The sequence below is a fragment of the Cydia strobilella genome, chromosome 14 (genome assembly GCF_947568885.1).
Source record: "Cydia strobilella chromosome 14, ilCydStro3.1, whole genome shotgun sequence".
NCBI classification, from domain to species: domain Eukaryota; kingdom Metazoa; phylum Arthropoda; class Insecta; order Lepidoptera; family Tortricidae; genus Cydia; species Cydia strobilella.
In genome coordinates, this window is record NC_086054.1 from 12,407,488 (window position 1) to 12,435,210 (window position 27,723).

General features: G+C 37.3%; 1 protein-coding gene across 1 annotated transcript in view; it reads left to right on the forward strand.

Moving 5' to 3' along the window:
• Window positions 1-8,250: 8,250 nt before the first annotated feature.
• LOC134747282 (uncharacterized) overlaps window positions 8,251-27,723 on the forward strand; it is a 46,609-nt gene continuing 27,136 nt past the window's right edge. The window contains exons 1-2 of the mRNA XM_063681903.1: window positions 8,251-8,344; window positions 10,520-10,991. Coding sequence (XP_063537973.1) covers window positions 8,342-8,344; window positions 10,520-10,991 — 475 coding nt within the window. The 5' untranslated portion in view covers window positions 8,251-8,341. The remainder of the gene's footprint in view (window positions 8,345-10,519; window positions 10,992-27,723) is intronic.

A 27,723-nucleotide genomic window follows, 5' to 3' on the forward strand; every position in this document is an offset into this window, starting at 1 on the left:
GGTAATGAGGATCATTGGCCTCTATTAGCTTTGGACGGGAATTGCTTCTGGGTTTATAGATGTTGGAGGAATTGTTGTATAAAATTCATTCGATGCCAATTACGAAGATTCAGTACGAATTTATTGCACATCATTACAGGATTAAGAGCCCTTATTCCCTGGAGCGTTCATCGATTTCACGAAATAACACTCAATAGATGGCGTTGACGCGCGGTACGCGAGCGCCGGCAACTATAACGCGTTTTGAACGCAGAGAAGAATAATCTTGATCTTTGTCGATTTCAATAGCAAGTAACGTTATTTTTATTGTTATAGCCACTCTTTTATTTTATTTTATATGCATAGTAGTAGTAATTTCAGTTTATTATGTTAAGAACATATACATACTTGTATCCAGAGATGACCAGGGTGCCTAGCCAAGATGCCAACCGTTTAGGTACTTATAGTTTACATTAAAACTAAATCTGCAGCTGGCCTCTGAAATGGGTAATAGAAACGCGATCCGTATGTCTTTCATTTTCCAATTGACCAGGGTGCCTAGCCAAGATGCCAACCGTTTATGGCGTAGCAAACGAAACGTAACTGTCTCTGTCGCACTAATATTGAAGAGTGATAGAGAGAGATTACGCTACTGTTCGCTTCGGAACGACTGGAATCTTGGCTAGGCACTCGGGTTTAGTACCTACAGTTTACGTTAAAACCACTTAAAACCAAATCTGTAGCTGGCCACTGAAATGGGTAATAGAACCGCGTTCCGCATGTGTTTTGCTTTCCAGATAATCAGAGTACCTAGCCAAGATGCCAGTCGTTCGTTCCGTAGCGAACGATAGGGTAATTTCTCTCTATCACTCTTCCATATTAGAGCGACAGAGACGGTTGCGTTTCGTTCGCTACGGAGCGTAAACGGTTGGCATCTTGGCTAGGCACCCTGGTCATCTGCAAAGCGAAACACATACGGAACGCGTTTCTATTACCCATTACAGTGGCCAGCTATAGATTTGGTTTTAATGTAAACTATAGGTACCTAAACCTGGGTGCCTAGCCAAAATGCCAGTCGTTCGTTCCGCAGCGAACGATAGGGTAATCTATCTCTATCACTCTTCCATATTAGTGCGACAGAGACGGTTGCGTTTCGTTCGCTACGGAGCGTAAACGGTTAGCATCTTGGCTAGGCACCCTGGTCATCTGCAAAGCGAAACACATACGGAACGCGTTTCTATTACCCATTACAGTGGCCAGCTATAGATTTGGTTTTAATGTAAACTATAGGTACCTAAACCTGGGTGCCTAGCCAAGATGCCAGTCGTTCGTTCCGCAGCGAACGATAGGGTAATCTCTCTCTATCACTCTTCCATATTAGTGCGACAGAGACGGTTGCGTTTCGTTCGCTACGGAGCGTAAACAGTTGGCATCTTGGTTAGGCACCCTGGTCATCTGCAAAGCGTAACACATACGGAACGCGTTTCTATTACCCATTACAGTGGCCAGCTATAGATTTGGTTTTAATGTAAACTATAGGTACCTAAACCTGGGTGCCTAGCCAAGATGCCAGTCGTTCGTTCCGCAGCGAACGATAGGGTAATCGCTCTCTATCACTCTTCCATATTAGTGCGACAGAGACGGTTGCGTTTCGTTCGCTACGGAGCGTAAACAGTTGGCATCTTGGCTAGGCACCCTGGTCATCTGCAAAGCGAAACACATACGGAACGCGTTTCTACTACCCATTCAGAGGCCAGCTACAGATTTGGTTTTAATGTAGACTATAGGTACCTAAACGGTTGGCATTTTGACTAGGCACCCTGGTCATCTGGAAAGCGAAAGACATAAGGAACGCGTTTCTACTACCCATTTTAGAGGCCAGCTACAGATTTGGTTTTAATGTAAATTATATTATAGATACCTAAACGGTTGGCATCTTGGCTAGGCACCTTGGTCATCTGGAATGTAATTATAGTTATGATTATTTTTTTATGGGTTCACATAAAGTTAGAGTTTGCTATAATATTATTTTGAGGGCAAAATATAAGTACAATTTGCGATAAAAAAATAAAATGCGACCCTGTTTTCACCGAAAAAATGAAGAAAACTCGGAAGGTTATTTATCAATTTTTTTAAATGAATCTTTGATTTTCAATCATTTCAGCCCCTCGTACAAGATATGGTGAATTGAATTGTAATCATTCATGTACCAAATGATTCTTGTTTACTGCAAAATTGGCAACCGAAACGACACCTTTCACTGCAAATTTTGAAAAATACTCCCAGGAAAACTCATTTATTTTAGGTTTAAAAAGAGAAAATGCAAACTTTAATTACTTCAGCCGCTAGTTTAGGAAATGATTATTTAAGAACGTTAACAGTTTTTGAATAAATACTAATAGTTACGTCGTAATGTTGAATGAAAAAGGAAGCATTTTGCAAAATACGCTCGTTTGTAGGAATAAGGCCTCTTCGTAGCGCTCTACTTACACGTTTGGTTACTTGAATAACTAAGCGAGCCACGAACTAAATCTCAGTAGGTGTCCAAATCGTTATAAATCGTTTTAATCGTTTACCTTGGGTATTCCATGGGTATTCCATATTGTTTTGAAATTGTGGCGTCTCCTCTGTCAACGTCGTGCCACAAGATCTAACAGATGGCGTTAGTGAGCTACTTCCATCGTTCCATACATCTGCGCAAACGGAGTTCCGAATGTAAATTGTAATAAATACAACTCCTATTAGCAAACTCTCATCGAACTTCGGTCCCGGACACAACACCCGCCAGGAGAGTACTCTCTTTAGCCCACTTTTTACAAAGTTACTATTTACCAACCCATATGGCCCTCGTCCTTGAGAAGCGGCTTGTTGGCCAGCACTCGTAGCTGAAGGATGTTTAAGGGCTTCATTTTTGATCGCAAGAACGCATGAACCGTTAATTCGCGACGTGTTAACGTTTTTATGCTGTCTATATGCTATCCTTGACTTCTCCTTCAGCTGTGTTACCGTCTTATATTGTTCATCATGATATTGATGTTAGTATCCTACCGAAGTTTCGATTTCTGCTTAAAAATCACGTTTCGGCCAAAAAACTGCCGAACCTTTCGGCCGCGCTGAAACTGTATTTTCGTTAGTGACCGACCGAAGTTGAGGTTTCGGCATAATAATCACGGTTCGGTAGCAGCCGAAACTAGAGCAACACTGAACCTTCGATTTCGGATTCGGCAAAAACACCGGTTTCGGTTGGGTTGGGGTTAATGTTTTTACTTAATATTGTTGTCCTATATTGTTCGTCTAGTCGTAGCAGGTTCAAGCATCTTTCCTTTTCTATGCTCAAGATTAGTTTATCATAATTCTCAAGAAAGTAGCAATGCAATAGTTATTCTCAATATCATTATTAGGTACTACCGATACATCGCCATGGCGCATAACTAATGAACACATTGAACAAAAAACGACAGAAGGTCATCGGGCGATAGATCTGCAAGAAATCGTGCTTAGCCTGGCCTGCATCTATTCAAACTTAAAGAAAGTGACGTTGACGGGGCGTCAAAATTGTATCAACTTTTGGCATATGGCTGCCTTGACTTTAAAAAATACGTTAGTCTAAATCTGTGTAAGATAATATTTAGTTGTTTATAAATAATGCTTATTAATAAAACTATCAACCCATAATAAAATAACACCAGTAGGATAATGTGACATTTGAATACCTGTTTGTGTTTTTTGACATAAAATACTTTGAAACGGGAAAAAATGTAGGTAAGAGCCCGGTAACGATTTTGGAGCAAAAATGTAAAATTGATAGATTTAGTCGTTGAAATTATACACGTTGTGTTACGTAATATCTAAATAAAAAGTATTGGTTTCTATTAGCACGTCTTCTCATTTTGCCTTTCAATAATGCGGTCGCAAGCGTGCGTCACCGGTAATATATGAAGAGAAAGGGCAGTTTTTAAAAATTCATCAAAAAATTATGGTGGTAAATTATACAAATTGATGTATAAGAATAGTTTCAGCAAATGTTGTAGATTGTATAAGTATCAAAATTACGTTGAAATTTGAAATGAAGTCGATTTCCAGAGAAATTGTCACTTGTTTTGAAGTAATTTCTGGAGAAAATTGATTTCGTCTAACTTTCATTACACTACTTCAAAGTCATAATAATAAAAATAAGAGCGACAAAATCAGTACTTTATCCGCGTTTACCTAAACGTCCATCAGACTTGTTATTTCTATAACGTATCAAAAGGTGTACAATTTCAGCAACTAAATCTATCAATTTTAAATTTTTAAGACTAAAATCGATAACGGGCTCTTAAGTTGACAGACAACGTGACTTTACTTTGTGTTATATTATGTTGGTGACGGACGACGACGTCTACACAATTCTTAATATTCGGCATAAAATAAAATACGACTAATACCTACTAATAGCAGTTCATTTAATTATACGAAGTGACTTATAACAATGTAAAATGGCACTCCTGGATTTCCTTATAAAAAAAACTTCCTTAAAGATCAAAAACATGACTATACCTATGTATAAAATAAAACAAAATCTCAAGCAATGCCCATCCAAAAGTCCATAATGAATTTGTTCCCCAGTATGCGTGGCTAAACCCTTTACTGGTTTTTTAAGGTTTTTCGGTAATTTCGGTTCTCGGGCCTTGGGGCTGTAATGCCGCCTTTCTGCCCACGCCGGCAAATTGATCAATCTAAGCTAGTCCTTGTACAGTTGTGAGAACAAGTGCTATTGAATACTTTAACTTTTCACTGTTATTTTTAGTTAGGGAATCTGTCACACAAGTAGACTAGACTACATAGACTTTATTGTTAGTTTATGTGCCAGTTGCCACCGACGTTGTCGTTGTCCTCAAGGTTATGACAAGTATTGTGGGCGTTTTCTCGCTCTCTGCCAGTTCACGAAAACTCGTTAAAGCCAATTTTCTCAGTAATTAAACCTTGTAAAATCGATTTATCTTCTTCGCTATCCCCTAAGTAGTATTAGATTACCTACATCGACACCGTTTGAGCCGTTTAAGAGAACCGACTTCCAATGTATTTGAAGTTTCACGCCCATAATCATCTCGATTTCTTTAAACTAATCAAGTTCAAAACTGTTTTTATTTAAAACCCTTTACTTGTTTAAATTAAAACGACTGTTGTAGAATAAATTAACGCGGAACTGATAAATTAACCTACTTTATTTGCGATAAACTACACTTCCGGGCCGTGAGGGCGCGAGAGATAACTTTACTACGCTTTAAGCCGGTCACAAAAAGCCAATATCGTTTTAAATGTCCTTGATATCTTCAGTCTATTAATAGTTGTCCTTGACTATAACGAACCAGTTGCCAGACTGGACAAAGTGGCTCTTATTTCATTTCCGCATCGTTTTATATTATTCATACCACATCGCAAATAATCATACCACATCGGTGGCAAACAAGCATACGGCCCGCGCACCTGATGGTAAGCAATCACCGTAGCATATGGACGCCTGCAACACCAGAGGTGTTACATGCGCGTTGCCGACCTTAATTATACATAGGTATATTTTGGAATGGAATTCAAATAAACAGTATACAAATGTAATTAAGTAGTTCGCCACAACCGTCAACCGCCAAGCAAAATCTCCTACCCGATGGACAGATTAATTAAAAGACTTGTCATCCACAAAATTCTGCTTTGTTCTAACCGCCATAAGCCGATGGAGACGTATCGTAACTATCGTACATGCTAAATGTAGTTCACCCAGTGATGACCACGATCCCCAACCGTGAGGGAACGACTGAAGAGAGAAAGAGAAAAAGATACGCCACAAAAATAAGCTAAAGTATTAATATGGCAATTTGACAACCGAAACGCTACCGGTTTCGTGTCGCATCAAATAGCGACAATACTTAGCAGTGAGAGAGCTACCAAGAGTACCAAGATAAGAAAATCCAATTGAATTAAGTAAATTGTATTGTGTAATTTGTGTATAACACTGTAATAATCAAATTGTACCTACAACTAGGACCTCAAAATATTCATATCAAATACATCGATAAAAGGATTCGATTCAACTTTCGGTCTCGCCTGTACGTTCTAAGATGCGAGATAATTACATGGCGATTTGGCGTGACCGCGGCTAATAGAGGATCCCGAAGGAATCGACACGAAAGCATGATGCTTAGAATTTAGAATAGAAGCCCTCAGCTTGCTTAGCCGCAGATTAGCTACAAAATGGTTACTCCACGGAACAAGTGAATAAAAAAGAACTATTATAATCACCATTTTAAGGACTACACTTAGTTTTTTTATACCTATTTAGCAAGAATTCCACCGTCGTAAGAGCGTTTTTACATCATCCGATCTAATATCAGATGCCTACTTTTGCATTAGCATGCCTGATTAAGAACTTTACTCTTACTTATGCGGAATCCTTTTCCAATCTTGTAAAACAATCTTAAATTAAGTTTTTTGTACCAAAACTTATGCAATTATTACAAAAGTGCTCTTCCAGATTCAAAGAGATCCAGACTTATTTTCACGGACACTGTTACAATTAACGAACAGTTCCACCCCAATAAATTACCCAAACCGCATCCAGTGCAGTTTACCAATCGAACCCAATACTTTTGGAACCGAACTATAATTAGAACGTAAAGAAAAAGCCGACCGAAATCGGAAATGTATGTTAAACTGGGATACGGGATGAACTTTACTATACAAAATGTTTTGTAAATTATGTTGCCGTGGTTGCCAGGTGGCAAGCGGTTTTTGTGAAACCAAATGTGGTTTCAATCAATCATAAACCATACTCCAGACTGCCGGTTAAACCGCTAAACATAATGTTTTCGGTTGCGTAAGTTACGCGTGCACTAATTTGTGGGTAGGTACTTAAACTTATGCAAAAATAAAACGCGTCAAGTACGTTTTTGCTTGATCGAATAAGAGAACTTTTTGTTTTTATTTTTATGGAATGAACACGAATGTTCTGGTTTAAAATATGTATGTCTAAAAATTCAATTACCTTAATACATACTATAATCATACACAGTTTTTGAAATATAAGTAAAAATTGAAAAAAAAAAACACCTCATGGGGAGAGAATAATAACTGATGTAACTGACTGTTTTAAAAGTGAAAACTTATTTCCACACTTTTAATTTGATCCTAATTCTCAAATCAGTGAAAAGTATTCAACATTCAACGCAACGTGGTATTAAGTACCTATATACTCGCAATTATTGCATAATATGTTAAATTTAGATTCCCACCGCCACAATTAAGTCATGTTTTCTTAATTTATTTAAGCAAATGTGTAGGTAACATCTGTTCGGAGCGGATATAGTTTTTGCGCGCGCGCCGATATCCGTTATACCTACCTACCTAAATAGGTCAATATGTCACCGCTGCATCTACCAGAACAATGAAAACAAAATCTTGTTTTTCAATGTTTATTTTTAAGCCAATTTTTTTTAGGTTCGCTTGAGAAACCTCCGCTTGGTAAGAAAAACCTGAAACAGAACCGAATTTTACAAAAGTAGGTATGTTTACACTGAAATATATAAAAAAAAACAACCTCATTATTATACCTAGGTAATACAAATTTATAACATAAATGACAGAAATGAGCATAAGTAATAATAAGCTTAATTCCTAAATATTTTAATAAACGTCGGTAAATAAAGGTAACAAAATAAATTCGCGATAGACCCGTTTCTAAATGTGATTTAATATGTGTTCAAACCGCGAAAGTTTTAAATGTTATATTTTAATAAACTCCAAATTTTTCCCTCCTTTAATAAACATGTCACAAAAGTCACAAAACGAAATTACAAATACATATTTGAAAGAATAGACCAGATACAATAAGAATACAACTTACGCAAATACAACAGTATATTGGGTAGATACCTAATATACCTATTAAAATAAAACAGAAATAAATTATGTCAATAGATTCAAATTTCGCGGACGAAACAAAACAAACAATTTATCGTTCCAAATGTACGTACGTACCTACCTAATTAGTCTTCACACATGTTTTTCAACAAAGAAAACTCATCAGCCTCTATTTACTCTACAAACGAAAAGTATTCAAAGCGCGCCAAACAATTTTCCGAGCCCAGTCTCGCGCGCCGGAAAGTGTCCTTCATTTCCCGCCATCCGGTCATCCGGTCCCTCAGCCAACCGAAAATTGCCGCCTAAAATACGCCTGCCAATGAAACCGGTAGCCGCCTTTTTCGACCAATCAGGATCGAGCCCGCGCTCGCGCTACGCGTCATTGTCATATCTTGAAAATTAGTACAGCAGCGAACCCCGACGGCAAATTGTCGATTTTCCGCGTTCGAGTTTTCAAAATATTCGAATGGTGAGTTTCCAACAACATTTTATCCATTTTTAACAATATAATAACTTTGGAATACGAGGCATAATTTTTATTTTTTGATAAGACGGCAATATCACGCAATTTAATATGTAAAGATACGATAACCATGTAGTTTTCAATCGAAAAAGTTACATTCGTTTCGGAAAAAATTGTAAAAAAAATTGGTGTCATTGTTTTAAATATAAAGTTAAGAATAACACGTAAAATAATAAAATCATCGCGGTAAATCTACCAACTCAAATCTATTTAGCCTTGTTTCGGCAAGATGGCGGCGATCCTACAAGCTATTAATATATCTTCTATCTCCTGCGCACAGTTTGTTTTGACCATATGAAAGAGCAAGACGACTATATTTTACTCAGAAAGACATCCACCGCAAGCGCCTGACTGCTTGCACACGTAACTAGACACGTCTTCTTTATTTCGTAAACAAGTCTGATTTAGTGTTGCCATTATAACAAATATCTGAGTTTCGGGGATTTTTTTTCTAATTTTGCTGTACTTTAGATTTTTTTTCCAGAACAATTTCAGTGCTTACTTATATTACAAAATATGTATAAGGAAATTTCGAATTGCTCTTTAATTATTTTTAAAATATATCATTAAAATATAAACAATATTGTAAGATTCATAGCAAATTAATTTACGTAAATCTGGAAATAAAACCCGGCCAAGTGCGAGTCGGACTCGCGCACCGAGGGTTCCGTACTTTTTATTTTTTATATTTTTATATTCGAGTTGATTGAATGAAAGGTAAATTGCGGTTTACGATTTATGACGTATTAAAAAAAACTACTTACTAGATCTCGTTCAAACCAATTTTCGGTGGAAGTTTGCATTAGAAAAAAATGATATTAGAAACATCAATATCATTTTTGAAGACCTATCCATAGATATCCCTATGGACACGTATGGGTTTGATGAAAAAAATTTTTTTGAGTCAGTTCTAAGTATGGGGAACCCCCAAAATTCATTGTTTTTTTTTCTGATTTTGTATGAAAATCTTAATGCGATTTACAGAATACATCTACTTACTAAGTTTCAACAGTATAGTTCTTATAGTTTCGGAAAAAAGTGGCTGTGACATACGGACGGACAGGCAGACAGACATGACAAATCCATATTATTATTTTATTTCAGTTTATAAATCCATAAAGGTTCCGTTTTTTGCCATTTGGCTACGGAACCCTAAAAAATTAAGAATGGTGGATCAGTTAATCACTCAAAGAAATTTTGAGTTTCGCGCATTTTAATGTTTAAATTCCACTAGCTAGCATGCATAGTCGTAAGTAAAAAATGAGATCATTCTAAATTAACAAAAAATGAAAATTTATTTTGGTTTTATATATTTTTTATTATTTATTTATTTATTGATAATAACGATACAGCTATTATAACAGTTGCCCAATGCGATAGTGTAGCAAAATATTAACTAGAGGCAGTAATATATTTATAAAACTGTAATTGGCTTTGTATTGTTACCTATATGAGCATAATGTCGGTACTTAAAAAATAAAATAAAAACTATTTCTAAGTACCTATAACATAACACAAACATAATTCAAAATCATCTAGTTGAGTAACCAAAACTAACGTCAATAACTTCATTTATCCTAAAGACAATTTTAATCAATTTACTTAAATACGTTTTATATGGGCATTAATGTTAAAATAAACAATACACACAATATAACAAGTAGGTAAGCTAAAATAAAAAAAGATTCGTTGAGATAATAATAAACCAATATCAAACTTATGCGATAAGGCAACACTCAATGGCCTCTCCGTTATCACAAAGCACGAGCGCACGCGACTTTTGAGGTCGGTGGCGCCACACGGTGTCGAGAAGTGGAACTATTTCGATTTCGACCGACGCCGCTAGCGCCACGCCACGCACGCGCAGCGCTGGCGAGTTGCGAGTGGCGACGCCTAGCTTTCGCCTTTCAGTCACCGGACGTACCTCGGTTGTGCGGACGCACGTTGCTGTTTTGTGACGTCGCGTGTTTTTACGAATTGTTTACGCTCACTTGCACCAACCTAAATTAGAAACTCAACTCGTGTTCTTATTAGTGCGTGATGAACCAAACATTTAGCTGCGTGCCTAGATTATTACGTCGTGTTGCGTTCAAAAACTGATTTTGACCTTGTTTACGCTAGGTGAAGAGAGCGTCGCGGATGCTATCAGAGAAGTGTGTTCGCGCTGTGTTTGGTGGTGGACTCAGTCGGCTAGAAGAGATGTCAGCGTTAAGCGTGAGAGCGCCCGGCCTGCAGACGACCTCCGTGCTGGACACGAGGTCGTTACGGGTCCGAGGTGTCACCACGCTCGAGGGAGTGAGAAGAAACCTATTCGGCTGCACCGATAGGGAAGAAAATAGAAAGTTTGTCGAGCGGGAGTTGGCGAGACAGTTGGAGCTGGACAGCCAGAGATGGGGTTTCGATTTCGCGAACGAGCAGCCTCTGCCGGGCCCTCAGAGGTTCGCGTGGTCGCTAGTGCCAGCGTCGGCGGTCCCGGCGGCCCTCAGAAGAGCACCCATGGCCATGGCGCCGCCTAAGCCCAGTGTACCATCGCAAGAATCGCCTACGAAATTATCGAGCCCTGAGAGCGGCAAGACGCAGAAGAGAATAACAGGTCAGTTTATCTTAAAATTGCATCTTGTTTTTTTATCTGTTATCACTATGCAGTTTATTACGGGCTTGGGAGAAAAAAAAAATTGTTTAAAGGTGAATAAATGTTGGTGCGCCTGCGTTGGCGTCGTTAGTCTATCTAGTTAATCATGAGTATGATGACTACTTGAAAAGGACTTTTATTCCTCTGTTCATTGTTCAATACCTCGTTAGTATAAGTGCACTCATGCACTGTTGAATTGGGCCTGTTTAAGATGTCCTTATTTTATTTAGCGAGGCTCATGAGAGTAGGTAGTTAGGTACCAACCTACTTGATGCAGAATTCTGATTAGACATTTAAGTCTTTCGCTTTAAGTGGTCCGTAAAATGTGTTGTTAATGCAAGTTAGGTGTTTGAGAGGGGAACTTTTTTAGCGAAATCTTTGATTTGGTTCATTCAACCCTTGAAACTTGATCTCAGTCGCCCCTTAAATGAGTCAAATGACATTTTTTTTGACCATCAAGGTGTCAATGAATTCATTTAGGGAGCAAGGAAGTCCATTATTCTTTCATTACTTACCTTTCAATTAAAAATTAAGATTAAGCGCAAATCTTTTCTTAGTTAATTATTAATAGTTTTTTCTTAACTAAAGGGGACATTTTGAGGTAAAAAATATGTTTAACTGCTTATTAATAAAATGGCTGTTCTAAAATTTCAAAGACATTTGCATATTTGCTCATTGTTAAGCAAAACAAATTAATAACAGTGTGGGGTTTGTAATATATTTGACCTAGTTATATTGTTTTGACATCCAGATACGTTCGCCTCCCACATTTGTCCCATTTTAGACTGCACATGTGTGTGTGCGTGAAAAGTTGAAAACAACGCGGTGCTCGTACGCATAGATATGTCGTGGACTAACGTGTTTATACTATTAAATGAACTACCGGGAGTACTATGTATATCTATTACCTACCTAAGTATTTGACGCTAATTGAAATAAAAATTGAGAAGAGAAGTTGCTAATATTTAACTTAACCGATGAAATGTTCTGTTATATTTAGTTTTAAGATTATGTACTTCTTTCTAATTTGACAAACATAAAAAGTCACCCATCTACTTTTTACACATAACTAAAACGTCTCTAATTTGTAACTAGGCTAGGCTTAGAAAACTGTTATAAATAAAAACTAATAAAACCAAATTTGACTTACATGTCTTAAATGGATAAGTAGGTAAGGTTGACATACAATAATTTTCATTTGGTTGAAAAACTTTAGGTCTGAAAACAGTAAACACAAACCAAAACGTACCTATTAAACACCATAATACAAAAATAAATAGGCCAATTATTTTTATCTTACTCCAACTAGGTACCTATAACATTTTATCAAATTAATTATTGAGATATAAAAGTAGTAAGCTAATCTATACGTACACTTAATAATTTACTATAACCATTCACGCACGTTTATTTGTTTAGTGAATTATCAATAATATGCTCCCTCGCCCATTTTACGCGATTTGGCTGCGTAAGATGTTTTTTTTTTTAACGGATGTCTGATATGCCCTTTTAAATCGAACGCGTATTCAAGATAGATCAGTCCAGCTGTTTCAAAAGGTAAAGGCATAGAAACTCATGACGCTTATGGCATTTTTAAATGGATCGGGTGGCATCGACGCCGACACCGCGTCATGCTAGTGATGCGCTCTTCGCATTATGATGGTTTTTTTACGTCATAGTGAGACTTAGAAAGTTGAAGGTACGTTACGTACGTCCTAGGTAATAACATAGGTAGGTAATTGTAGAAAATAAAGTTTAATAGGACACGGCATAAGTTGACATGTATATTACCTCTAAGAAATAATGACTCTTGATTGAAGCGAAATGTATAAAGAAATAGTGAGAATAAAATAAAACTTAAAAATACAATAGAACCGAAGTAATACCTACGTGATATTGCAATATCAATGTGAGGATTGCACGTACATATTACACAGGTCCTACCTATCCTAGCTACCCAATCAAATTGAAATCACTCATTATGCCCACTTGTCTGGCAAATTGTCTGTAGGTATTACATACAAAAGAATGCACGTATGTTGCGTCCGAAACGGTCGCCAAACCGCTTGAGGTAGGTCGTAACGACTCAGGATGCTACAACATTACACAACTTGTAAAAAAACGCACAACATTTAGTACCTAAATTGAGTACAACACTTTTTGTCTAAATTTATATCTTTAAGATGGTCACTAGTATTGTTAAAAGCGAGAATCGGACCAGTTGTAACAATGACTATTATTGTAAACCTAAGCGTTTTTTGTTGCTTTACTAGTGGGCCGTTATAGTTACGTTTACGTCTCATTGTATTTTTTTTTTCAATCGTACCTACCTATCTCGGCTTGAGCGTGCTAAGCGACATTTAAATTACGTCATTCGCCAAAGCTATTGCCTATTTTGACATTAAATTTTGTTGCATTGGGCCTAGTGGGCCTAGCAGATGCAATAACTTCCTAAGATTTTACAAGGAGCTCTCAAGGGTCACAAATTCTATTGTCTGAAACTGACCAACTGTAAGAACAACGCAGGGGTTCTTAAAATAACCGGGTCACCTATTTCTTTTCTATGACATAATTACACATTTGGCCCTCTAGAAGTCGTTGAACCCAAATGTTTTGAGTTTCTGTGAAGGTAAGTGAACGGAACAGCGGGGGTTATTCTAATGGGTAGAATTAGAAATTGTTGCAATTCGCGAAGGGTTTTTACGTCAGTTGGTGGTCAAGTAATTGGTTTACTTGAAACTTTATAATACCCTAAAGGGTTTGAATCCATGAGGATTGAATTTCATCTTCAGAATCAATTATACCTTGGCAGTTATGAACATAATATCCCAGATTATTTTAGACGTCTGTTAGTAGAAATCTTACCTTGGGTGGACATTAAATTTAACTAAATATGTACTAGATTTCAAAAAATTACAGCAGTAGGTATTGGTATTGCAGACATATAGGTAGGTATTTCGTTGTTTAAATACATAATAAAGCCTGGATACTTTGTCATAAAGCACGGCATCTTCATCCTATTTTAATAGGGCAGTTAGAAGTCCTAACTTAGAACAAATTGTGTTAATAAAATGAAATACCTAAATAACATTTCCCCATATTCATAATTTCACTAAGGGAGTTCGCCCCAATAAATCGGCCGACGTGCATAAATCAACAGCGCGCAACAATACGGTGCACTATCCCCACAAACGTCGTATGCTACCTCAAACGTTATACAATCATACGTCCTTTTGAAAAATAAAACACCGGCGCGTGCGCGCCCTCGCGGACACTAACGGTCGTATTGATTTTCTAACTGTCACTTTCACCAACAATACTTATTGTTGTTTTGGTTTGCTATCCGTCTGAAGTTGACCCTCCTACGTTTTGGTTGATATTGTGCCATTTTAGATATAGGACTCCTTTCTTAATTCCTTTTTGCGTCTACCCTTAAGTTGAACTTGACAAGACTTGGATAGTTTCGATCATGGATAGTTTCAGATGTGCTGATTTAACAATCCTAATAAAAATGTAATTACATATATGAAAGTTCTATTATGTATTTTTTTTACGAGTGATGAAAACCCCGCGTTGTTTTTTCTCCGAATATTTGATGAAATTTATGAATTAGCGAATATTAAAGGGAAATATCCTTTAATCATCTCATTTAGGTTGGAAATTTTCTATTATACTACGTGACCGTTATTTAGTTTAAAATACTTTATTCTACAATCATTTGTCAATCCCAACATTCCACACCGAGCAGCTCCGCAAGAAGAAAGTTGCGATACACTCTGATAAACCGTCAAAAAATTTCGACACAGCGCGATGCGGGCAAAACAAAAAAGGTGTTCACACGTGTTCCGAATTTGAACATATTAACAGATCTCGTAACGGCTGTATCGATCGCCACGCATCTGCGTTTACGCCACCCCAACACTACAAAAATAAATTAAAAGGGAGTAACATTATAGGGGCCGCAATGACCCTTAAGCTCTTTCAAAACTGAAACAACTGTCCGGGGGAGAAATTCCCTATCCCCCAACTATCCTAAATCGTCATCTGTTGACTACGAGATCGATTTCAACACGCAACTGCACGCTGATGACCTCTGACGAAACGGTCGTTCACTTTTTGTGGCCAATTGTCCAATGAAAAAATCTCAAATCTCTCTCATACGGTAAATTTTTCATGTTTGCGCGCTGTTGGACAATTTATGAGTTGTCAGGACGAATAAATGCAAGCTCCCCACTAGAATTTCTACATATATATAGTCTATGAGTCTCTAATAAGTCATCCCCAAGGAATCGTTAATATTTAAAACACCTGCCTTGCTTCTTTGGATCTGGAAAGAAAACAAACCATACAACAGCCTTAATCTTTACAAGCCAGATTGAACAATTCTCATTACTTGCACTTGTTAAATGCTAAATTGTAGCAGGCACCGACACGAAACTAATGTTACGAAAGTACGTTATAGTTCTCACGTTGCCTACCCTCAGGAAGGAAGATATGGTTCAATGCCTCTAACGACTCCTGGCGATAAAAAGTCTCCAGTTCTTGTTCAAGTTAATGGCTGTGGGATATGCATCCTGGCGGCAAAAAACAGAATCCAGTATAGCTAGGGCTAGGACACGAATATATTAAAAGAAACGTTTTAACAAACTAGTTATGCATTAATTATGTTTTTAATTGAACTCATTGGTGTCCAATATTTATACTGATTGAAAAGTTGTCAAGTAAAATAATTACACGTCTAGACGTAGTCAAATCGTTAACATATGAGAATAAAGAAGACGTTCAAATGACCCAAATAAAGATGCATAAATTCATTTACGGAATTGAGACAAACGGTATCGTTTAAGACGATAGTACAATTGGATCAAGGGCGAAATAAACCGATTGGCGTGAGTAAGAGGCAATTATATACTTTATCTATTGTACCATAGTTACTCGTGATGATGCAACTCGCATTTTAAATGAGGATTCTAGTGGGTAAAGTTTGAAGTCAGTTTGTGGAGTTCAATAATTTTTATTTCTGTCTTCTAGATTGAAAATTAGGGTATTTTTATTCTGCCCCACATTAACTAGAATCAGATGCAGCAAGTTAATTTAAAACATGTTAAAGAAACAGGGCATGCTAAAGCTCTTAAGAGATCGTTTTCGAGCGTGATATTTCCACACATCGTTGGTTTCAAATTCCAGCATTATGTGATCTTAGTCTAGCAGAACCGGCCAGAAATATTATTACGAGACTTTTCGATTTCTGTCTTAACATTTAACGTTTAATAGCTCGAAAGTAATACGAGTTATACGAGAATGCAATGATATTCTCTCTATTACAAGAAAATTGCAAGTTTTAATCACGTTTGTGATAACATCTTTTTATAACTTTCTTCGTCCCCTTGAGCATTAATTGGGTATTTAACTTACGCGTCTGTCGTAAAAACTGATAAGAATGCCACGGTTGAGACGTCCCGAAGGTTTGATGGGAACGGCGGTCACCGCAGACCGTAAAATCTAATCATTCAGATTTCAAACAGGGAAAGTGACGGTTGTAACTTTTGATTTCTATCTAAATACGTTAAGTTTATTTTTAATGATTAGTAAGATTAAATAACATTTGCAAGAAATGTTACAACAACTTTCTTATGAAAGCAGAAAAGTGGGACTAGAAATCAACACAGAAAAAACTAAACTTATGACAAACGGACAAAAAATTGAGCTATTAATAAACAACAACACAATAGAATATGTAAATGAATACACATATCTAGGACAAATAATTTCCCCAGAACACCAGAATGACAAGGAAACAGAAAACAGAGTGTGTATTGCATGGAAAAAATACTGGTCATGGAAAGAGATTATGAAAAATCCAGATATCCCACTAAAATGCAAAAGTAAACTGTTTAACTCTTGCATCCTCCCTAGCATGACCAAACATGGGCCTTAACGCAAAAGAATAGGAAATCCTTAGAAGTGTGCCAACACAACATAGAGAGAAGTATTCTCAACATTAAGAAGAAAGACAAAATAAGACTAAGCACCATAAGAAAAAACACAAAACTAATGGATGTATCCTATGTAACAAGTAACCTTAAATGGAAATGGACTGGGCACATGCTGAGAGAACCAGGACAGAAATGGTCAAAAATTGTTACAACTTGGTACCCCAAAGATGGGAAACTGAAAAGAGGTAGGCCTTACCGCAGATGGGAAGATGACATAAGAGCTATCGCTGGACCAACATGGACAAGAAGAGCAAGCAACAGAGAGGAATGGAAGGTCTTAGGGGAGGCCTATGCCGGGAGGCAAGTCGACCGATGTCAATAAAAATACCAAATAACATATACGACAAAGAACCTTATTATTATTATGTTTAAATTAAGAATTCGACATGTTTTGTTTTTCTTTTCCAAAAACTTGACAAAAAATGTATTTTTTTTTAATTTGAGGTCGAAATAAATGGCTATTTTATTTATTTTTATTTAAGATTAAATAACATGCCATACTCAGCTTTTATTTTCACGAAACAATTTCTTTCATCTTTGATCGTTCCTTACGTGAACTGCTTACGAAAATAACTCGCTCAGTCCCTTCTGCATAATCTGTGTTCTCTGACGAATACCAAGTTATATAGGTCTCTTCAAGCAAAAATGTTAATAGAAAGGAAGAATAACCCTGTTTAGTTTGTAAAAGTAAATGCTTTCAGTAGCATCGCTGACTGATAGTAGCCCCAAATTCCCATGCTAGTTTGTTTAGGGTGTATCGATAACTGTAATTTTCCAATAAGGTTTGTACCGATCAGTGGACCCTTTAATTGCTATCAGCAATATATCACCCTTGTTAAACGGTTTCCCACGATAGACACACGTGGTAAATGGGAACTAAAGTACGTAAACGGTTGACCGCTCTGGAAAATGTTAATTTAACTATAGCATTAACGAATACCAGCTACGCAGAGATCCGTTGTAGTTTTTTCACGCTACAAATTATTGCAAAATATGGAGACACCCCAGCAGCTATAACTAAGGAGAATGATAGCGATGACATTGGCTACAGCAAACCACCGTCATAATGACAATTTGACAACCACTACCAGTCCGACTAAAGCTCACGACTGAAAATAAGTTACGCAAAAAATTAATTTTCGGTACAAGCTTTTATCGCTGACTGTACTTTTCTTTCCACAGGCAACTAATACTCATCGAGACAATTTTAAAAACCCCAAACACAATTACGTTGCGTTGTTTTATCACAGTTCCTATGGCCACCCCCTGTCTCCATCATCAGATCAGCTCGATTGTACCATAATATTGCATTGTCGTCCGACTTACATATGTATGCAAATTTTCAGCTTCCTTGGAAGTCGGGAAGTGGGTCAAATTTAACTTGCAAGATTTGACCCGTACAAACATAGATACATAGTATACCTACTTACATAAATACATAAGTACATTGCAACCCGTTGACCACGAACGCTGTAAAGGGTTCGAAATGTCGGGATGTATTATGAATTCAATATACGCGATATAATCCGTTTTCATAGTTTTATTTCATGAGTAACTATCGCGGTAACCGAAGACAATATTGCATTGCAAGTTAATAAAAAGCTTGTAAAAAGAGATTTTGCGTCAATATGATAATGAAAGATTTAATTCAATGAATTGAGAATACATTATGGAGTGAAGCTTCGCGTGATATTACTTCTAACGCTGACCCTTGACATTTTCCGCATGCCCATATTTAGCAATGCGAAGGGGGATTTTTTCATTTTTTGCTGTGGATCAATAAATAATTACAACTTTCAACCCCGTGCGAACTTAACCTTAATAAAAATGCCCGATACGCGGGATCGCGTGATCGCTGCCAGTTTTTATCAAATAAAAAACAAACTGCAAATCAATCCAATTCTATTAATTTATCGCTAACAACACAAAACCTAAATCATATTTTGACAAAGCCCCTCAATCAGATTCAATAAACGCCTGCTGATTGTTTTAAATGGAACTCGTCAATTTCAATTTAAACGCGTGCCAGATTTACGACAGACGGTAGGCAAGACATTTGCAATTGAACATTTTGAAGGTTAGTCAACTTGAGCAATATGGCCGATTTCAGAAGCTGAAATTTAAATAAAAACGGTAATGTTCCGCCTGCTGCGCCCGCGCCGAACAGCTGTGGGGTAGCTGCAGTTTTTTAAAACCAACGGTCAAAATGCTCTATTGTTTTTATATTCGTGAGACACCACACCACATTTCTATTTATAGATATTAGGTGTATTATAATTAAAATCGTTCAATCTCGGCGCGGATGTAGGTATGTTAACTGAAGAGGTCGTGATGCAGTTTTTTAAAGGCAAATCTGCCAATTAATGTTATATTAGACCCTTTTCTATTAGGAAATGTCGTTGTCCTTTGTTTGTATTGACGACATTTTGTCAACTGAAACTTGTCCCTAATTTTACGGAAGTCTATAACGACTTGTGCGTGGGAACGACGCCTCATATAATTATACGTGTCGCAATGTCCCTTCCAAGTGACTCGTCTCGCGTGAGCTTCCCTGCGTTTGATTCGGGGACAGATTTCGAGCATTCCCACCAACCTTAACGACTTAATGACTCCCTTAAATTTCGAAACACTGAAAGATCGTATCTTTTAAAGCCTACCGAGTCTAAGACCTTGGCCCGAGCTAGTCGGCCTTACGTGAGAACGATTTAATTAACTGCACTTTACCTTCACCCGTTCATTTTAAATAGGACAGAGAGTGAAAACAGAACATAATTATGTAAATTCCTTGGCCCCATACAATTTGTTGTCCTACAAAAGAAGGGCGTGGAAATGCGTGATGTATTACTAGATTATTCAGTCGACTTATAAACTTGAGAACATTAGTGATTTCGTATTTCAATGAGAAAAGGCCACTCGAGAGGTGGTCGGATTAGAAAGTTCGATTCGACTTACATTTCAATGAATCCTTTATTGTTGTGCTGACACATGGCTGACACACTTAATATTCTATTGTGGATGACCGAGGCGTTACGCAACTGAGAAGGCGTATTATTAGAGGCGTTATTAGATATTACTGTGACAATGACGAAACGTCAACGTCACGAAGAGTCAAATAGAAAGTCAGGCTAAAGGTGACTGTCCATTTTCAACCGCAGCTGCGTTACTGCTCCGACACTACTGCAGCGGCCTGACCGCGTCGGTGTTATTGTCAATTTCCATAGTAAAATGAATGACGATATCGACTGCACGTAATATGGTGATTTTAACGTTTTCCCAACCGCAGCTGCACTACTGCTCCGACACGTCGGTGTTATTGTCAATTTCCATAGTAAAATTAATGACAAGGCCGACTGCACGTAGCATGGCCATTTTTGCGTATTTAGTGTATTATTGCAACTGCGGCTGCAGACCGCACGTCAAATCTGTCACCTGCACTGAAATGTCTTTGGGTCACAGATACGAGTAGTTCTAAGCAAAGAGGATATAACCACTACGTTCTAATAAGGAGCTTATTACACCCAAGGATATACAACCCCGATGGTACAGTCGCCATATATCGCAGATATATCGGGTCGGCCCAGGAGCTCACAAATATCTGAACACGCCTTTATTGTCAAGGCGCTAGTGTTCAGATATTTTTAGCACGGTCGCTCCGATATATCTGATGGCGACTGTCCCTACTGTAAACTTTTTTGCTAATCTATATTGAGCCATATCACAGAGCCAGTTAGGAAACGTGTGTGTTGTACACAATAATTGTGTACAACACGCACCGCGCTAGTTGTATGCATGCACAATTAGGATTGTTCATTTTTTTTAAATGTTCTATTTCGAAAACCATTTCGAGATATGAGGTTTTTAATCAGTTTCCGACATTTGCTGCGATATAATAATCGAAGATTGAAGATATTTCAACAAATATACTGATGACCTTAGTTTGACCTTCTCGCGAGGCTGAATATAATAAAGTCATCGTATAATAAAAGTTATCGAACCATAGTAAATAAATCCGTCACTCACGTCAAAGTTGTCATTGTCATCAATTGTCATAATGAAAATTTTCAGTTAAACCGCTAGTTTTTTACGATTTGATTTATAATTTTGATACCTAAACCACCCTAAACAGTAGATTCTGATTGCTTAATATATCAAAAACGTTGTTCCCATTCGTGGGAATGATTTACAAAAATAATAGTCCGCGAAGACCTACGTGAAAGACGGTGTTGTCGTGAAGTAAATGTGGAATGGAATACTTCAAGTTGTTACCACATTATTGCTGTGAGGATCACGTCGATGTAAGTATAAAATTAATATTATTTTACTACGAATATTTAAAAGTCCATTTTTGTGGTCGGATCACTATTACCTATTTATTTTCTGTGATGATGTGGCCAGAATATCTAAAGACAAACCGTTTAACACAGCTTGTGCCCTACTAGCTCCGTTTTACTGCTTTGAAGTTAAATTCAATAAACAGACATACATATACGAGTATGTAACTTATTTGATGAAACTGAAAAGATAATTTCTAATTTCCAGGTACAAGTTGCAGTTCAAGGTTCAAGCTGCTGATATCAAGATCATGGCGGACAAAACTAAAGTTAATAAAGAGTTGTGAAAAATAAAACAGTCTTATTTTTTACTTTGTTATTAATTTTGGAAAAACCTGTTTCCCAAAAAAGTGTATACATTATATGTTCAACATGTTCTGCACGTGAGGTTGACAATGAGGGCTTTGTTTATTAGCATTCAGTTGAAGTTGATGTAGGTTCTACTCTTGTTGAACCAGAAAATAATTGCATAGTTTGTTATTAAATCTATGCCCAGGCACTATTCTTGCTATAACTTTACATTCTCCGCCTTCTCTAGAAATTTGTACATATCCCACAGCCGTATCTAAAAAGGAAATGACCTGACCACACGTGATGACCTGAAATAGCAGAATACCTATAATTAGCAAAATGTACCTGATTCAACAGATCTCAAATGCAGTGCAGCGAGGGAATGCTGCAGGCATCATGGGAACTTTTGAGCCGGGTACGATGCAGGGTGGAGGCGCATATTAGATTTTTAGTTTATTATTAGTTTTAATTATTATGTTATTTATTATTAATACCTATTGTATTGTATTATGCTCTTTCTATATTATATTAAGATTTCTGTTTATCAAATAAATTAAGCAAAATTGGCATGTAATACAATATCTAACCAATGGTAACAAATAGGTAGAAATAATCCACAAGGTGCTAAGCGTCCTTAACAGTGGACGCTTGTTACAATTTTAAGAAACAAATCTCCTTACGAATCGAATCACTTACAAAATATATGATGTAACTTGCATTTGTATTTTTGCTACCCTGATTTCAGCCAAGTTACGGTTGGAGTTGGATGTAGTTACTATAGTATATACATCCAATAAAACTAAGTTATATTACTTAATATTCCGTAATCCTGGCCAAGCTATATTTTCCTACGTGATTTTTTTATCATTTCATGATAAATTCATTAAATAAACTGTTCTTTTAATTTTTCGTAGTTTTGCGAGGATAGCTATAAGCTCGACAGGGCACGAGCGATAGAGAGGCAAATAGAATACCGAATAATCCGCAAAGTGGCCGAATAGGCCGAATAGTTGCCGAATATTCCTGGCAACTCTAGTCGTAATATCATATTATATAATGTCGTTTATGGCGACACTTTCTAATTTTGTCATTGCAAAATTTGCAAAGCCATTCCTGAGCTAAATAAACGAAGCAATCATTAATTTTTATTACAAGGAGCAAAGATGTTGTTTAATACCTCCTGGTAATATATTGATATCCAAACATACGAAAGGATACAAAATTGAACCACGAGAGAAGCGAATGGTTTAAAATTTAGAATATTGACAGTTGCGGGGGTCTTAAGGCATGAGGGTTAAACAAACTTTGTTACAGTGCAACACGCAATTTTTCATCACACCAACACGAGGAAACCATTTATTATTCAAATTAATTTATTTGAAGTTCTTTCTATCGGCCAAGGTGAGGGCAATAGCTTTCTTCATAAAGGATTTCTTGTCTCGCCCGTCAAGTTTTATATGGATGCACGGTCATATCATAAAGAGTGCCGTGCCGCCCGTGGACACCTGCAACACAAGAGGGATTTTAATTTGTGTTTCAGTTTCAAATAGGAAACTTGACAATATGAAGTGTAAATTGCGCAATTACTTATAGCTCTTACAAATAATTTTATTTATCGCATCGGATTGTTGTGTGCGGTGGTCACCTGGTGGTCACGCATTTAGGCAAGAGGATGGGGAAGAAAATTTCACATTGTGAACTTACCTTAATGACAAGAATAATATTTCCTCTGCATTAATTTTATTTGAGTAATTTGATTGTATTTCGTCAATTATTAAGACTCATTCAATGTTGAATTGCTTTTCATTTAATCGGCAATATTATCTGAATAAAGGATCACCATTAAATATCAGATTTTTTATTAATATTGCGTAGCTGCCTTCGTCGGACTCTGACTATTGTAGAAAGGCAAACTGGTCTTCTTTTTCATGTAGCATGTAGCATTATCGTCACTCGCTTCTTCACGTAAAAAATACAAAAGTAAATTAGTATTTTATTTGTACGTCTGACATTATATGACTTGACATTGACAAGCCATCAACGAACGCTGTCGCGACTGCACGCCGCAACAGCCGCAGTCGTGCTGCTACAGTAGTGCGGCACCGCGTAACGTCGCAACTGCAGTGCAGCGGCAGTTACAAATGGACAGTCACCTTAAGACCCAATATTTAGACTATTTAGTGTTAGACTGCATCCTATAGATAGGCCATATTGTAATGTGAACGTGCTCTAAGTGTAAAATGAAAGCCAAACCAAACTCAGGAAATTCAAAACTAAAGCAAACGCCATTGAACTATCATGTCTTTGTCAAGTAAACCTAATTCTAAGTACACAGCAAACAGGCCCTCCATCGACAGGCCCTTGAATTTCAAAATGTTTGCTCAAGCCTGTTTGTCCAAGATCCAGAGAGAAAGTCAAGTAGGCGACGAGTGCGTGGGCCCGAAACACGTTCTAGAGGTTTCAGAAGTCTGACAGAATGTCTTCTGTTAGTTACATATTTTTTTCAGTAACTCAACTATATAAGTACCTCCATCTTACAGAAAGCCACTCCCATAATTACACTTAACTTACTGTGGAGCCCTGATGTGATGGGCTCCTAACGATCCCAGGGTTTTGGGTGCGGGAATGATTTCGTGTGTTTATAACTCTGTTTATTGTTAAATAGTTACCAAACCATAAATTAAAAATAGGTAGCAAGCTTCAAATGTGCTTAGAAATGCTAAAATAGATTCTGTATATAGGTACAGTTTTTACCCATTTTTTGGTTAGTGTAAAACATTCTTGTACCCAAAACCCCGGGGTATGCTGACGATGCTCTGAAGCAATCTCCGCTTGTCTCTTTAAGCTTTTAACAGGATACTACCTATCTGATGCGAGTTGTTTCATCAGGCGGCCCTTACGGTTTTGTCACCGTGGTAAAAAAGGGGTCAGAAGCCCCTGTGTCACGTGTGAACTTTAGCTCCGATACGGTCGATAATGGACCTCTCGGCGACACTCCATTCTTCTTGACGACTCAACTGACACAAATGTCCCGTACATCACGCGAGGTGATGGATACCTTTCGATCAATGGTAAATTTATGTTAATATCAGATTGAAATGTTAATTCCTCATAATTATGACGACTGTTGAGCCCAACTGAATAAACAGCCATTGCTCATTCTCAGTATTTCTGTTGGGATTCTTAATACAATGTTGCATCTGCGTGTTAATAATACACCACTTTTAATCAACAATTAAACCTTAAATTTAATCTTTATTACATAATTGCATGGTTCGATTTATCTTAATTGCTTTAAACAAAACCACAAACGTAAACGCAGTTATCTACACACGGGCCTTGTGTATTATGGTCCTGCTTTCTTGAAATGTAAATACATAGTTTACACAGACATAATGAATAACTAAGCAGTCCATATTCGGGCGCGTTTTAAGAAATTCTTGACAAACATACAATATAATGAGCATTCTAAATGCCACAGCTAACAAACCCTTTGACCTGTCGCGCTGTGACACCATTTCTCAGTCAGTGATTGATCAAAAGATAACAAAAGTAAAGGTAACACAGGACTCAAACGTGACTGAAGAGATGCATCTCCCACTCACAAACATACAAAAGATCTTCGAAAGAATAGAAGCCACGACAATGAAAATACGCATTGTCGAGATAAAATTAATATTTCATGCTATTCTTATAAAGATAAGAATTATGATATTGAGTTACCATCTGAATTTTAAATTTGTTTGTATTTTGATGCGTCTGGTGCAAGGAGTTATACATATATAATGGAGCTAATTGTGTGTGAACGAACTATTTATACGGAACAGAAATATGAATATTTATCTTATTTATACGGTTTACTATTGAACTGAGGGTCAAGAGTTTGATTGACAGAGAGACCAACGGATTTACGTTATACAGAATTTTGTAAAATTTGAAAGTTTTAATTTAAAAGACCTCGATTCAATATAAATAAAAGTAAACCGAATACAGGTGGTATAATTTTGGTCTGAAAACCAAAAACAACCCGTGAATCTCCTCATAAAGAGTCAAAGTACCCAAATTAAGAGCACAATTGCGGTATTCAGCCAACTGGGCACAAAAAGCTGCGCAAGAGTGCGTGTCCTACGCACTTGCGATTCCGTTACTTGAGGCCCTACAGGGTTGCTGTTGCGACCTCGTAACGGTATCGCCGAGACCACGACAACCTTTCATTTTATCTAATGCCATTTGACGTTACACGACTTTGTTTTTATGATCATTAAATTAAAAACTAGTTTGTATTCCAGCAACCATTTTTTTTAAACTTAATTTTTCTTCGAACGTCGACTATTTATTGTAAACTAGCTTTTGCCCGCGACTTCGTCTGCGTGTAGTTAGTAATTTGGTAGCTTATTTTTTATCCAATCTTCTTTTTATCGATTTCCCATACAATATTCCACCCCCCTTTTCACCCCCTTAAAGGATAAAAACTACCCTATGTTACCCTGTACCCTGTGTATCCCGGGACTCAAACTATCTCTGTACCAAATTTCAACTAAATCGGTTCAGCGGTTTAAGCGTGAAAAAGTAACAGACAGACAGACACACTTTCGCATTTATAATATTAGTATGGATTACAACTGTCAAAATGTATGTATGGAAAGCTTGACCTCTGCGAGATTTATTCTCTAAGTAAAGGCTCAACGAAAGGTAGGGGCAATTAAACCAAGCCAAAAGTCCAAAGTGATCATCATAATTTTTTCATTATTGCACTAAACTCAACAAAATCGCGAATTACACCCAATTTGGTCGCAAATGTTTCGCAAATCGTCACTATTTCCGCATCTGCTCTAGCGTCGGGTCGTCGAACTGCGGTGAACGCACAACAACAACGCTTGTCGCAGCACGGAGTACAGACACCGCGTACTATCGACACCATTGCACTCAATTGTTTTTTTATTGCCAGTTCATTTGGCGCTCCTCGATTTGTTTTTACGATTTGACTATCGATCGACAACATTGCACTGACGATCGAGGGAATTGCTTTTTATTGCCAATTCGGTTGGCGTTGGCGCTCCCTAAATTGGAATTTACGATTCGAATTTGGAACTCCTTGCATTGAACACACGCCACATGGCCACATTGAGTTGTAGTTTCAAAAGTATGTCATTACTAATTGAAATCACATTTATAATCGGGTCTATCACAAATTTAACATGGTAATTGCTAAAAAAGTATCGTTAAACCAGAATGGTTTGTCTCGATACTCCATTCCGCAGTAATTACATAATCAAATAGTTTAGACAGAGGTATCACTGGTCGTGGACTCGTGGTCGCGGCTAACTGACGCCCCAGCAAAATGTCAAAACAGTGATTTATGTGATACCCGACGAAAAGTGTATGAAAAAGTTTGGGGTAGACAACACATTTTCAAACTACCCACTACACATTAATGTTAATTATTGTCAATAGTCCGACACGCAACACTCGCAACATCCACGCACATGCACATCCGAACATAGATCCTTTGGCTTTAACTTCTGGATCACTGTCCCTAAGTTGCCGATAAGTTAACCATCTTCCCAGTTAAAATTTTTGGGGTGTTTCTTGATTTCAATCGCCTCTCGCACAACTAGAGGATAAAAATGGCGTTCAGTGGAGACAACTTTTGGTTTATGAAGCTCAATCCAGTGATTTGCGCCCGATGTAAGAAGATGTTCGGCGATCGCAGATTTGTGTACTTGGCGATTTCTAACTGCCGGTATGTGCTCTTTCACCCCCTCTTGCACGCTCCGTTTGATTTGACCAATGTTCACACTTCCGCAACTACATTCTATTTTGAAGACGCCCGGATTTTGGTACGGAATGACATCTTTTGGACTGCCGCCACCACGACCAGTGAAACCTGTGTCGAAACGTCGGTAAATAAAGGTAACAAAATAAATTCGCGATAGACCCGATTATAAATGTGATTTAATATGTGTTCAAAGCGCGAAGGTTTTAAATGTTATATGCCATTACACTCTTATTATGACTTAATAATTCATTGAATACGTGCCAAAACTGTAAAAAAAGGCAGCACCGTATTTTTTA